A 14084-nucleotide genomic window follows, 5' to 3' on the forward strand; every position below is an offset into this window, starting at 1 on the left:
GGCCTGACTGCCTACCTTACGGAGGCCCCGTACAGACAAAATTACGTTTTGTTTTTCTCCTGATGATCTGTTTCATGTTGATTTCTTACACCAGCCGGAAGAACCTAGAAGGGTAGAGGAGAAATGTTTCCTCCCCAACAGAGCTGACTGGGGTAGGTTCAAGAGAGCCCTGGACAGGTGGAGGCAGAGCACGTGACATCTCCTTTGAGGAATTCTGCAGAGAGATGAGGTCATGGCGGGAAAGACCCTGGTCCTGTCGCTGCTGCTTGTTTTTTTTTCAAGATGGGGGGCTGCTACAGCCAGGTGATGCTGACGGAAGACAAGAGGGCGTGACATCCGGGCATAAGGAGAGAGCACTGAAGGCAGAAGCTGCAGGCAGGCCCGGCCAGTGCGGCTCAGTGGTTGGGCGCTGACCTATGAACCAGGAGGTCACGGTTCGATTCCTCCTCAGGGCACACGCCCAGGTTACAGGCAGGATCCCCAGAAGGAGGCGTGCAGAAGGCAACTGATCAAAGAGTCTCTCTCATCACGGATGTTTCTCTCTCTCCCTTTTCCTTCTTCTCTGAGATCAATAAAAATATATTTTAAAAAATCAGAAGAGACTTGTCACAAAATTATATGTCAACAAACACACAAAATCAGGATCAAGGAAAAAAAATTAAGGATTGAGCAAATATGCTAATAGTAAGGGTTACTGCAGCTGCCAAAATTTGCTAACTTTCTCGTAACCAGAACAAGAAAGGAAACAGCTCTCTTTATAAAAGCTCCCGTCTGCTGAGTCCTTATCACCTCCAAGGCAGTGTAGATTGAAGTGCTGTGGGCAATCAGACCGATTTCATTGCTTTAAACGACTGGGCTCTCAGTTAAGGAAGATACCATCTGTACTGGCCACCTTTATATATATATATATATTATTGATTTCAGAGCGGAATAGAGAGGGAGAGAGAGAGAGAGAAACATCAATGATGAGAGCGAATCATTGATCAACTGCTTCCTACACACCCACCCCTGGGGATCGAGCCCACAACCCAGGCACCTGAATTGAACCTGGGACCCTTCAGTCCGCAGGCCCACGCTCTATCCACCGAGCCACACCAGCTAGGGCTGCACTGGCCATCTTTAAGTCTTATGGACTTGGTCAGAACCAGAGCTGAATGCTAGTTGGGGAGGGCAGGTCTGTCTGATCCTGACGACCTGAGTAGTTCTGGAGCCTGGCGCGAATCTAGACCCTGATGCGGATCATATGGGGGTTCTGGATACAGAACATGAGCCCCTCGGGCTGTGGCCGAGTTCACTGTAAATCCTGAATTGGTTCCTACAACCTTTTCTTCTTCGGACAGAGAGGGGCTAGCGATGGTTTCAAAGGGTCCAGCGTCCACCTGCTTGTCCAGGATAAGGAGGGAGAAATGAGACACCCCAGCGTCTCCACCACATGGTCACAGACTGCAGCCAGGGAAGCCACAGAGCCAGCTGCAGCCCCAGGCAGCCCCAACAGTGGACTCTGGGAACTGTTCGACGTCAACAGTGGCAAAGGCCCTTCAGCACCTGTCAGCAGCTGCTGGGACAGGCATGTCAGCCAGCGAGGCTGGCTGAGGGGCTCGCGCTGCTCATCGGCAACGGCATGTTTAAAATTCCAAGCTACGAAAAGAAGTGCTGCGTGGGGGAGAGACAAAGCGAAGTGAAACATTGAAATAAGTTTCGCTCCAAGCCTCACCGGGCACTGTGCCTCCTCCCAAGCAGAGAACATTAGACAATGGTGTCTACGGGGGAGGGAGTGGAGGATGGAGAGGATGATTCCTCTACGTGCCCAGTTTAGGAAAACTCACATCTGCCCGGCCCGCGGGACTCAGGGGTTGAGCGTTGACCTATGAACCAGGAGGTCACGGTTCAACTCCCAGTCAGGGCACATGCCCGGGGGGTGGGCTCGATCCTCAGTGTGGGGCGTGCAGGAGGCAGCCGATCCATGATTCTCTCTCATCATTGATATTTCTCTCTCTCTCTCCCTCTCTTTTCCTCTCTGAAATCAATAAAAAAATTTTTTTTTTAAAAAAGTAAACCCACATCTATCTTTACTGGGGGTTGGGGCGCGGTGCACATCGGCATAAGCCTGATGCTACAGGAGAAAACGCGCTACCTGGATCAATAACATCAATTGATTTCATAATATAAATCCATTTGTTTCTTCCACTGCCTAGAATCTGGGTCTCCTCTAGCCAGTGAGCCTCACACAGCTATACTATAGGCGGGAAGGGGAATGAAGATTTACACAATATACACTGAGTGGCCAGATGATGATGATCTCTAAATGCATAATAATCTGGCCACTCAGTGTATATCCTATATACTAAAAGGCTAATATGCAAATTGTCCCCTCGACCAGGAGTTCGACCAGCAGGCAGGCCTGGCCAACCGCCCATGTCCCCTCCCCCTGGCCAGGCTGGCCGGAACCCACCCATGCACGAATTCATGCACCGGGCCTCTAATGTGTACATATATATATATATCTATATATATCTATATATATATAGATATATATACACATACACACACACACACACACACACACACACACACACACTGAGTGGCCAGATTATTATGCGTTCAGAGATCATAACAATCTGGCCACTCAGTGTATACTATTTGCTAGTAAATAACTACAGATGTGTGTTCCCACCCACAACACTCAGTGTTAAGACAGGGTTTTATCCGGGGCCTAACCATCCGGGCTCCTCTATTCGCACCTGTGGGGCAGCAGGCAAGGGGTGATTTCACTGTGCCTGCGTTTCCTCTGAAACAGGAACTACCGTTCTGTGCTGCGGTGAGGGGCGTTCTGAGCCACTAAGGGAACAGGCTGACCACCCTCAAGCTCCGACAACACAGCAAGCGCGCAGATAGGTTAGCGATGTCTCCTTTTCCTCGCCCGCACGCTTGCGGAAGAAGAAAGGAACACCCTGTAATTGGGTAACAGTGTCTTTCCCTAAGAGGGAAGACCATTTTGCAAAGACAGGCCATTCGCTTGTTCAGATTCACAGAGAGCGACCAAGTATAAAACCATTCCTTCTTCCCACTAGGCAAGGCTGGCCGAGCGATGCAGGCTGTTCCGGGCCAAGGTCTGGAGGCTACGCTACACAATAAAGCCAGTGGCGTACCCCTCGGGGACGGGGACTTCCTCCAGGAAGTCAGGCTGTGCTAAAAGGAAATCAGTGTGTGCTAATCTTGACATCTCATCTCAACCAAAAAAAAAAAAAGGAAGAAGAAAGAAAAATACTATTGTCTTCCAGGTACAGAATGCCCAAGAACACTGCTCTCAGGCCGTAAAAGCCACTTCTTACAAGGGAGGGAGGTGGACCCAGGCCTTAGAAAAGTGAGCCTTAAGGCAACTCACTCCAGGGAAGGGGGGATGGAAGTGGAGAAGGAATGGGGAGGGAAGGGGGGAGGGAAGGGGGAAGGGAAGGGGGAAGGGAGGGGGGAGGGAAAGGGGGAGGGAAGGGAGGGAGGCGGCTGAAGGGTGAAAGCATCCGCTACAGAACCTCAAAACAGAACCTGCACTCTACTGTATTTTGCCCCTGCGGCATCCCTCATGGCCTAGTCCACGGAGGCCAGGAGCCCCCCAGCGCAATGAATGAGCTGGCCCGGTTCCACGGCGCGCGCGCGCGCAGCTCTGACTCTCACGCAGGCTCGAGGCCCGCGGGGCCCTTTTCACCTTCGGGGAGACACCTGACAGATCACAGGTCAATCCGCAACAAGGAAGCGAGATGCCGACAAGCAGATAAGACGGGCTCGCAGTTCGGTTCCCCTCTTTCTTCCAGGGATCGAATTGCAGAGGCTGTTTAATACAAGCATCAGCCCGGGGAGTCGGGACACCTGATTTCCAGGCCTAACATGGGCCAGGCATCCCTGTTCCCGGCGCGGGCCCCGCGGTTGGGGCCGCGTCCCCCTCCGTCCGTCAGTCCCTCCCTGGTTCCCACGGCACCCGAGGGGGCCGGGGCGGGAACGGGGGCTTCCCCGGCCGCCTGCCATCTCCTCCACCACCCTTTCCGCAGCTGCTGGGACTCGGGAGAGGCCGCCCTGGCCCGGGAGCCTGTGGTCAACTCTTTGCTCCATTCACCGCCCTCCCAGGCCGGCTACGGGAGGAGGGCGCGCGGCGGCGAGGGTGCGATCGGCTGGAAGCGGCCCCGGCGTGACACCGCGTGGAGCCGGCTCGCTCAGGAGCACACGTCGCGGCCGGCGGCCGAGAGGCCGGGGCGGCCCGGCCCGCAGCCCCCACGGCTCCGCCAGCCCCGCGGCGACCCGGACGCCCGCGCGCCGCCGCCGCCCACTCACCGCCGCACTCGGCCGAGAACTGGTCCCCCCAGTCCCCGGACTGCGGGCTGCAGCCGCCGCCCGCCGGGGCCTCCTGCTGCCGGTGCTGCAGCTCCTGTTTGAGCAGGGACAGCGGCGTGTAGTGCTCGGTGGCCAGCGCGCCCGGCCCGGAGGGCAGGACCGCGAGCAGCAGCAGCACTAGCACGCGCCGAGCGGCGGCCGCAGCGTCTCCCCAGCAGCAGCAACAGCAGCATCGGCAGCCGGCAGGTGCCATCTTCCCTCACGGCGCATGTGCGGCGGCCCTCGCCGGGCGCTGCGGCCTCCCAGACTTACCCCGCGGCCGGCAGGTGGGCGGCGGGAAGGGGCGGAGAGGCGAGTGGCATTGCCTGCTGGGCGTTGTAGTCCCGCTGGACCAGCTTCGGGGGGCCCCTTTCAGATCAAGGGACTACGAATCCCAGCAAGCACCGCGCGGCGCTGACCTTCCGTTCTGGCTTCTGACGTCTTCCCGCGGCGCTGAATCGGAAGTTCTGGGCTACAGTGGCAAAGAAATGGGTACCGGTGGGCGGGGTGGGCTGCGGCCCGGCAAGGGGAGCCCGGAGGGGGTGACAGCGGGCAAGGGGAACCCCCAAGAGGTGTCAGCCACTCCTACTGCCGCCGCCGCTTTGGCCTCCTGCCAGTACAGGTGCATCGAGTGCAACCAGGAGGCCAAGGAGTTGTACCGAGACTATAACCACGGGGTGCTGAAGATAACCATCTGCGTGAGTAGTCCCGTTGGGGTGGGGGGGCCTTGGGGAGAAAACGGGGTGGCGAGATTTGGGGACCAATCTGTACCAGCTTTCTAGGGTGTTAAGAGTCGAGTGTCAGGATCTCCTAGTAACAGTCTTCAGTTGGATGCTCAGCAGACGCGTCCGAGGTCGGTCACGCCTTTACATGAATTCCTGGAGTGATGGGGAACTCACTACCGCACACTGCTCTTCTCTTGGGGGTCATGTTTGCCGGTGAGACCTAACCCGGCGAACGGACCTCGGGTGGACATGGATGTAGGTGCTGTGCAGAGAAATTAAAAAAGATCGGATTAGGTTGACATTTGGGTTCACACTAAAGCTGTTTTATTTCTAGATATTATTCTCCCTTTGCTAGACCAGTGCTAGCATCCGTACACTCCATAACCCATGTTTAGGTTCTCTTCGTATGAATGAGACTGGAAGACCAGAGATGTTACTTATTTCATTTTTTTAAAATACGTGTTTATTGCTTTCAGTGAGGGGGAGAGAGAGAGAGAAAGAGAGAAACATCAATGATAAGAGAGAATCATGGATCGGCTGCCTCCTGCACGCCCCACACTGGGAATCGAGCCGGCAACCCCAGGCATGTGTCCTGACCTGGAATCGAACCGTGACCTCCTGGTTCACAGGTTGAGGCTCAACCACGGAGCCACGTCTTGTACCACATCCTTTACCCATCTGTAGCTCTCAGAAGCTCTGGGTGCAGGTTTCCCTTCTGAACCCTTTTCTCCAAATCATGTTTCAAGAACCACAAAGTTGGGGGCCAACAGGCAACCGTTTATTAGTGGAAGTACATGATAAAGGTATAACGATTCCTTACAAACAGAATTTTCTGGGATACTTTCCTGCTAAAATCAGTCTTTAAATCAAATACCCTTTTAGCTTCTTAAATGAGAGATTAAAAGGTTAATGTTTCCAGCCTGGATGATTATAGTTAGTCACTTCTGAAACTGTGTCTTGAACAGATGAGCAGTTTGTGTTTGGAGGGAAGTGTATTTACATAAAGGCTGGTGTGGCCTTCGTGCTGTGCAAGTCCGGAATAGGCCCTGCTATTTTGAAACCCTTTAAGATCTCAGAATGTTTGAATTTCCTTGTTCTCATATTGTTTTGCGTTATTTCAGAAATCCTGCCAGAAACCTGTGGACAAATATGTCGAGTACGATCCTGTTATAATTTTGATTAATGCTATTTTGTGCAAAGCTCAGGCCTACCGGCATATTCTTTTCAATACTAAAATAAACGTAAGTTGTGACCATTTTTTTTTTAATTTTCTAATTTTACTTGATGATGCTTTTGCATTTTAAAAGAATCATTGTGAATAGAATTAAACAACATTTTCTTTAAAAAAACATCTTGATGAGGGTGGGTTTTTTTACTTGACAATATGTGGAAGTTTCTAGAAATAATCGTTGATTAAGTGCACCATGTTCAGTGAATATTTAAGAATGTGGTCACTGGTAGGAAACTGAGAAACCATTATCTGGGTTGCCTTTCAATAGGTTATCTTTTGTAACAGATATCAGTTATTTTTACAGAATAAAATTAAATATATCCAGACAGGGAGAGAATTACACCTGTAAGAAATAAGCAAACATTAAAGAAAAATACTTTAAAATGTCGTTTATGCCATTTTATACTCTGCTCTTGAGGGAATGCATGGGGTAAGTAACAATGTTGAATTTCATCAGCCCTCATTTATAAAGTTGGATTTTTCAAATATACATTTAGTGTATTGAGTTGAGAACTCTTTAAAAGATTAGTTTGAGAGAGAAATACCAATTTGTTATTCCACTCATTTATGCATTCATTGGTTGACCTTGTATGTGTCTGACAGGGGATCAAACCCCCAACCCCTGACAGATAAAATACAGGACACCCAATTAAATTTGAAAACCAGATCCACAAATAATTTTTAGTATATGTCCCAAATATTGCATGGAACACATGTATATGAAAAAAACTATTTGTTTATCTGGAACTCACAGTGAACTGGGTGGCCTGTATTTTTACTTGCTAAATCTGGCAACCCTGCCCTAACCGTTTGGCTCAGTGGATAGAGCATCAGCCTGCGGACTGAAGGGTCCCAGGTTCGATTCCGGTCAAGGGCATGCACCTTGGTTGCGGGCACGTCCCCAGTGGGGGGTGTGCAGGAGGCAGGTGATCGATGTTTCTCTCTCATCGATGTTTCTAACTCTCTATCCCTCTCCCTTCCTCTCTGTAAAAAATCAATAAAATATATTTTAAGAAAAATCTGGCAACCCTGAGACTGGGCCAACATGGACCGTAACAGTGAAATCTATTTATTCCGGTGCCCCCTCCCCCAAGTCAAATAACCAGGAAAGTTTTTAAATGACTAGAGCCTTGATTCTCAAACTTTGCAACACGACAGGATCACCCGGAAGGGAGGGCGGGGACTGTGGTTAATCCTTCGGAGTCAGAGCCTCACACAATTAAATCAGAATCTTTGGGGATGGGGTCCAGGGGTCAGGATTTCTCAAAGCGCCCAGGCCGCTCATTCCACAGGGCAGCCAGGGGGACCAGCGTGCCCACCGGAGCTCACACTGACACCTGTCCCGGGACTACGTTCAACCCACAGGAGAGATCGATAGGAAAAAACCAGTTTCCACTGCCTCGTATTTTCTGGTTTTGCTAAAATTCCACACCCTTGAGAATTTCCAGCTGATTTTCACCTTTTTACTTGCTGTCTTTTTAATATATTTTATTGATCTTTTACAGAGAGGAAGGGAGAGGGATAGAGAGTCAGAAACATCGATGAGAGAGAGAAACATTGATCAGCTGCCTCCTGCACACCTCCCACTGGGGATGTGCCCGCAACCAAGGTACATGCCCTTGACTGGAATCGATCCTGGGACCCTTGAGTCCGCAGCCGATGCTCTATCCACTGAGCCAAACCGGTTAAGGCTAAAGCTGTGATTCTTAACTAGGGGTGCACATTCCGATCCCTCCTCCCTCCCTCCAGAGCTGTCGCAAAGTCTGCAGTACATTCCGCGGGCCCACTGGTGGTCCTCCGTGAGGTCCGAAAGGTTGGCGTCCGCTGTTCTTCCCAAGCCCGAATCAGGACGGGCGGAGACATGGGCATTTATTTGAAAAGTCTCCCCATGGGATTCTGATGAAGACATTGCTCATTAAAAACCACCACTTTGCCAAGACCGGTTTGGCTCAGTGGATAGAGCGTCGGCCTGCGGACTGAAGGGTCCTGGGTTCGATTCCGGTCAAGGGTATGTACCTTGGTTGCGGGCACATCCCCAGTAGGGGGCGTGCAGGAGGCAGCTGATCGATGTTTCTCTCTCATTGAGGTTTCTAACTCTCTATCCCTCTCCCTTCCTCTCTGTAAAAAAATCAATAAAATATATTTAAAAAAAACAAAAAAAAACAACCACCACTTTATAGACTGAATGCAGCTGTGCGCTTCTACGGGCAGTTGGGAGTGGGGATGTTTTTCAAAACCACAGGTACATACAGTGTCTCTACCCATTGGAAGTACGTGCTGCTTGCCCTGATTGGCTGGCGCTGTGTCTTTGACCACCAGATGCATGGAAAACTCTGCATATTTTGCTTGCTTTGTGAAGCGTACCTGAGGTGGTGGCAGCTCCAGGACTCCAGCCAGAACACGGACCCCGACGACTTTATCAGATATGCCAAGGAGTGGGATTTCTACAGGATGTTCGCCATTGCTTCTCTAGGTGGGAACAGGCCATGCTTGCTTTCTGTTTTTAAACTGATGTCAGAGAGGAAGGGCGAGGGAGAGAGAGAGAAACATCCATGATGAGAGAGAGTCATGGATCGGCTGCCCCCTGCACGCCCCACACTGGGGATGGAGCCCGCAACCCAGGCATGTGCCCTGACCGGGAATCGAACCGTGACCTCCTGGTTCCTAGGTCGACGCTCAACCACTGAGCCACGGCTGGGTGGGCGTCATGCTTTCTGTCCTTAGTTAACTAGCACTTGCTCTTGTGATTGGAAATAAGGCGCATGGTAAGAGGTGCTAGGTAATATAGGACTTGAGGCTTAATTTTCAGTTCTGCCCCTAACCTGCTAAATGAGTTTATCTAAATTATCTGATTTTTTTTACTTTTTTATTTGTTACCACACTCACGGTATGGAAATACCATCAGTTAAATGGTCTTTATCCATCTGATGGATATTATCAGAATAAAGAGTTACATAAAATATTTTGAGACATAATATTGTTGATAAAAATCCTTAAATTTAAGTTATCATTTTCCATTTTGAAAATAACCTGGGCCCCATCTTTATTAAAAGAGATTGAGCCCTGGTTGGTTCTGCTCAGTGGTTAGAGCTGCAACCTGTGGTCCGAAGGGTCTCGAGTTCAATTTCAGGTTAAGGGCACATACCTCGGTTGCAGGTTTGATCCCCAGCCCTGGTTGGAGGCAACCAGTCAATGTCTGGCTGTCTAGCTGCCTCTCTGTCTCTCTCTCTCTCTCTCTTCTCCCTTCCTTTCTAAAAATCAATGGAGCCCTAACCGGTTTGGCTCAGTGGATAGAGCGTCAGCCTGCAGACTGAAGGGTCCCAGGTTCGATTCCGGTCAAGGGCATGTACCTGGGTTGCAAGCACATCCCCAGTAGGGGGCGTGCAGGAGGCAGCTGATCGATGTTTCTCTCTCGTCGATGTTTCTAACTCTCTATCCCTCTCCCTTCCTCTCTGTGGAATATCAATAAAATATATTTTTTTTAAAAAATAAAAATCAATGGAAAAAATATCCTCAGGGGAGGATTTTAAAAAAAAGAATTGTTGAGGTATATTTCCAAAATTATACCAGCAGGATTGGACACAAAAGGCAAAAAAAAAAAGAAAGGAGAGAAAGGGGCAAACAGTTGTTCCTGATAACACGTTGTCTTTCGGGGTTGTGGTTGGTTTGCTTTCATGGGGATATGGGTTTTATTGGATTGGGACATTCGTAAGATTTTTATTTCCCATCTCCCTCTTTAGAACAAGCTGCCTTTTTTATTGGCATTTTTACCTTCCTGTGGGTAGAGCGATCCATCACCACGAAGAAGAACCCCAACTTCGTCCTGCTGCTGAAGGCATTGCTGTTGTCCAGCTACGGGAAGCTCTTGCTGATCCCGGCTGTCATCTGGGAACATGAGTACACACCGCTGTGCCTGAGGCTCATCAAACTCTTTGTCCTCACGTCACATCTCCAGGCCATTAGAGGTCTGTCCGTTCCACGGGCACAAAAGCTTCTAGGCTTTGCCCGGCCCGTGTGGCTCCGTGGTTGAGCTTTGACCTATGACCCAGGAGGTCACGGTTCGAGTCCCGGTCAGGGCACATGCCGGGGTTGCAGGCCCCATCCCCAGTAGGGGTTGTGCAGGAGGCAGCCGATCCATGATTCTCTCTCATCATGGATGTTTCTGTCTCCCTCTCCCTCTCCCTTCCTCTCGGAGATCAGTGAAAAGATATGTATGTTTTTAAAAAGCTATAGCCTTTTATTTCTAGATGGCAGTTTTTATAGGACCTGCTAAACGCTGGAAATCTTTATAGAATAGTGACAATGCCTACCATTTGTATAGTGCGTTCTACATAGCACGTATTCAGTGTCTGTTCAGTCTCACCACAGGGTGCGTGCCGTTTTCATGAGCATTGCCTCTGTCCTGTGGGGTCAGCAGGGCAGCATTGTTATCTCCACTTTATGAATGACTTGTCCGGATTTGCACGGTCAGGCAGCTGTCAAGCAAGGACAAAGGGAGACATGGGCGCCTCTGTGTGTCTTCCTGTTCGCACACACTGAGAAGCGCTCTTTGAAACGAGCCATTACCCGGTACTTTTTGTCGTAATGCTTATCGTCCTGTCTCCTGTAAAACCAAACGTGCCCGTTTTTTCTGCCATTTTCTCTATGACCTTGGAATCTGTATTTTATTTTCCCTTTTAATATTAACGGGAACCTGTGTCTTGAGTTCAGGAGAATTTCTGTTATACCCCGCTGCTTTGGTTCTCTCAACAGGTTTGCAGCTGGGAAAGGGGGAGTAGGTAGCAGCATAAGTTAATAAGAACCAATAAGAGTTTTTCTAAAAACGATTCCCTCCATACCCCGTAATCTACATGTCACGTCATCTACATGTCACGTCATAATGACAACGTCCCGTCGTCCCCCTCTGAGGAACTTACCCGTTTGCCTTTGCTTCCGCAGTGACGCTCAACACGCGCCGCAAGCTGTCCTTCGTGGCCATCGTGTGCGGCCTGCTGATGGAGAGCGCCGTGGTCCACTTCTTCAGGAGGATGGAGTGGGACCTCGGAAGCGACTGCACCATCTACAAGTCCCAGGACTTCTGAGGAGGTACAGCGGCTGCCTGCACTCACACCGGCGTCCCTCCCCGGCAGAGAGATGTCACCGTGACTACGGAGGCCTTACGCACCCCCCCACACACACACACACCGGATTGCCTCCGGACGTTAGGGCGTGCCTCACAGGGCCCTTCACTGCTGTCACCTTCGTGACATCCGCACCTGGAGCCCTGTCCTCACCCTTTCCCTGACTCCGCGCTCCCACTCACTCCTGCAAGGACCTCAGACTCAGAAGTCGGTCCCAGCGACACCTTCCCCCACCCTTTCCAATCATCTGCTCCCTCCCTCCCTCCCACCCCCAGGGCCCAGGACCCAGTGCCCAGGGTCCGCCCCGGATCCTCTGAGGCTGCCCCCGTGGCGGACACGATGCCCCACTATGGCTTCTGGTTAGGAAAATAAGGTCACCTGTCTTTGACAGCCCTTTGAAGACCTTTATCCGCCATTATATTAGCTCGTGGCTTACACCTGTTCATGCCTGAAATTACAGCCCCCCGTGTTTGTGCCTGACTCCCGCAAACTGGGTCAAGTTCGGTGCCCGGAGTCCAGGCCCGGGTTCCTCTGCCTCCCATAGAACAGGGCCTGCCCTAACCAGTGTTTGTTGGTATGATTTTAGCAGAACGTGCTGTTCCAAATACTTCTTCTATTACCCACAGTTTTATTCTTTACTCTTTGTGGCATGACCAGCTCCATCTGAGAAAGAGAAGACATAAATACAACCAAACTCCTCATTCCTGTGGAGTGAAATGAAGCCAAGACTTAGATAGACTGCCTGGAAGGAACGCGATGGTCATGGCATTCGAAACCCTAACCCTACCACCCTCAGCCCTCACCCCACCTACAGGAGACAGCACAACCACAGGCACGCACAGGAACCACACACACACACACGGCATTGCTGCAGGACTGGGCACCAGCTAATGACACGTTGTAGACGCTGCAGGTAAGCATTTAAATGAAGAGAGGAACATGCATTCACATTCATCCAAATCTGCCTCATTCCTGTCGCACGCTTGTATCTTCTCATTTAGATGTATGCTACTGACTTTAAATAACACATTTAAAATAATACGTTGTATTCTTATGACTTTTCTCTTAATAAAGTCAGAAAAAACTAAGCTTTTGTCAATCCTCAATTCAGTATCTTCCCCTGTAAGTTACGTTGCAAATTAACTGATCCAGAAATAAATAACCAAAAACAGCTGAATTGTACACTTCACAGGAGTGGATTATACCTCAATGAAGCTGTTATTAAATCAATGTTACCTCTCCCCTTTTCTCTCATTTGTTCTCTCACTCACTGGGATGTGGCCTACTAACAACAAACAAGGCATTTACACAGAAATCCACTTGAAGGTATGAAAATTAAATTCCTTTTATTTACTTTTTTAAAGTAGGTTTTTATTGATTTCAGAGACAGGAAGGGAGAGTGGGAGAAACATCAATGATGAGAATCACTGATCAGCTGCCTCCTGCACGCCCCACACTGGGGATCAAGCCCACAACCCGTGTGCCCTGACGGGGAATCGAACCACGACCTCCTGGTTCATGGGTAGGCACTGAGCCACACCAGCGAAGCTAACTCCCTTTTGGATATCCCATGTGCCGAAAGCACGGCATTCAGCCTTCAGTCACGGGTCAGATGGTGGCTGCACTGTCAGCGCCCCCTGGTGGCTGCTGAGTTTCCAACATAGCCGAGAGCGGGAAGCCTCAGTGTGAGAGCACTATGGAGCCTGAATGAGGCACAGGAGACATGGACAAGGGGTCTTTTGTTCAGAGGTTTTCTGTCCCCGTGTGAATCCCTTGGAGCTAAATTTGGAGGAACACATCGTGCTGTATATAGGAGCCACAGAAAGAATATTTTTAGATATTTACAAGACAAAAAAAGACGAAAGCACTTAAAAAGTATTTTTTACTTATTTTACTTTTAAAATATATTCTTATTGATTTCAGAGAGGAAGGGAAAGGGAGAGATAGAAGCATCAGTGATGAGAGAGAATCATGGATCGGCTGCCTCCTGCATGCCCCCTTACTGGGGATCGAGCCTGCAACCCGGGCATGTGCCCCAACCGGGAATCAAACCGTGACCTTCTGGTTCAGAGGTTGGCTGACATTCAACCACTGAGCTAAAAAGTCGTTTTTAAATCATAGTCTTATATGAAGAAACTAAAGCTTAGGATGGTTAAGGGATTTTCTCAAGGTCACGCAAGTATATAGTGGCAACATTGGGACTAAAACGTTGGCCTCTACGCCTGGTCTAACGGGGAACTAACCCCTGGAACTACGTTGGTCTGCGCACCTAGTTTAGTGGGGGATTCCTGGGTCTATCTCCCCTTGTTAAGGAAGGGGATAATTTACTGTTCGTAAAACAGGGAAGAAGAATAAAGAAAAAGAGGAATTAAATAGGGGCCCGGCCGGCGTGGCTCAGTGGTTGAGCTTCGACCTATGAACCAGGAGGTCACAGTTCGATTCCCAGTCAGGGCATATGCCTGGGTTGTGGGCTCGATCCCCAGTGCGGGACATGCAGGAGGCAGCCCATCTTTTCTCATCATTGATGTTTCCCTCTCTCCCTCTCCCTTCCTCTCTGAAATCAATAAAAATATATTTTAAAAAGACGGGCCCAATTCAGTAGGTCCAGGCAGGCCGGAGATGGCGTGGCCTTCTCACTTCCTTTTT

The 14084-nt window shown here is 50.1% G+C and overlaps 2 protein-coding genes across 11 annotated transcripts in view; one reads left to right on the forward strand and one right to left on the reverse strand.

Moving 5' to 3' along the window:
- TTC13 (tetratricopeptide repeat domain 13) overlaps nt 1-4642 on the reverse strand; it is a 51113-nt gene extending 46471 nt beyond the window's left edge. For all 9 annotated transcript variants that reach the window (XM_080651331.1, XM_080651329.1, XM_080651328.1 and 6 more), the window contains exon 1: nt 4324-4642. In XM_080651331.1, coding sequence (XP_080507457.1) covers nt 4324-4576 — 253 coding nt within the window. In that variant the 5' untranslated portion in view covers nt 4577-4642. The remainder of the gene's footprint in view (nt 1-4323) is intronic.
- Nucleotides 4643-4796: 154 nt separating this feature from the next.
- ARV1 (ARV1 homolog, fatty acid homeostasis modulator) lies at nt 4797-12679 on the forward strand. 2 transcript variants are annotated; one of them, XM_080651340.1, is made up of 6 exons: nt 4797-5060; nt 6209-6328; nt 8638-8791; nt 10059-10283; nt 11257-11403; nt 12065-12516. In XM_080651340.1, exons 1-5 carry the CDS (start codon nt 4851-4853, stop codon nt 11397-11399), a joined length of 852 nt encoding a protein of 283 aa, XP_080507466.1. In that variant the 5' UTR covers nt 4797-4850; the 3' UTR covers nt 11400-11403; nt 12065-12516. The 2 variants fall into 2 exon arrangements, with proteins under 2 accessions (XP_080507466.1, XP_080507465.1); XM_080651339.1 differs by having other exon boundaries at nt 4798-5060; nt 12096-12679.
- Nucleotides 12680-14084: the final 1405 nt, after the last annotated feature.

Source organism: Plecotus auritus (assembly GCF_963455305.1).
Source record: "Plecotus auritus genome assembly, chromosome: 14".
Lineage (NCBI taxonomy): Eukaryota > Metazoa > Chordata > Mammalia > Chiroptera > Vespertilionidae > Plecotus > Plecotus auritus.

Excerpts from the sequence above, each read along its gene's own strand:
- ARV1 (XM_080651340.1), top strand. The coding sequence starts at position 4,851 with ATGGGTACCGGTGGGCGGGGTGGGCTGCGGCCCGGCAAGGGGAGCCCG. Across the intron at positions 5,061-6,208 it reads TGCTGAAGATAACCATCTGC|AAATCCTGCCAGAAACCTGT; the intron begins GTGAGTAGTCCC and ends GCGTTATTTCAG. Across the intron at positions 8,792-10,058 it reads GTTCGCCATTGCTTCTCTAG|AACAAGCTGCCTTTTTTATT; the intron begins GTGGGAACAGGC and ends CTCCCTCTTTAG.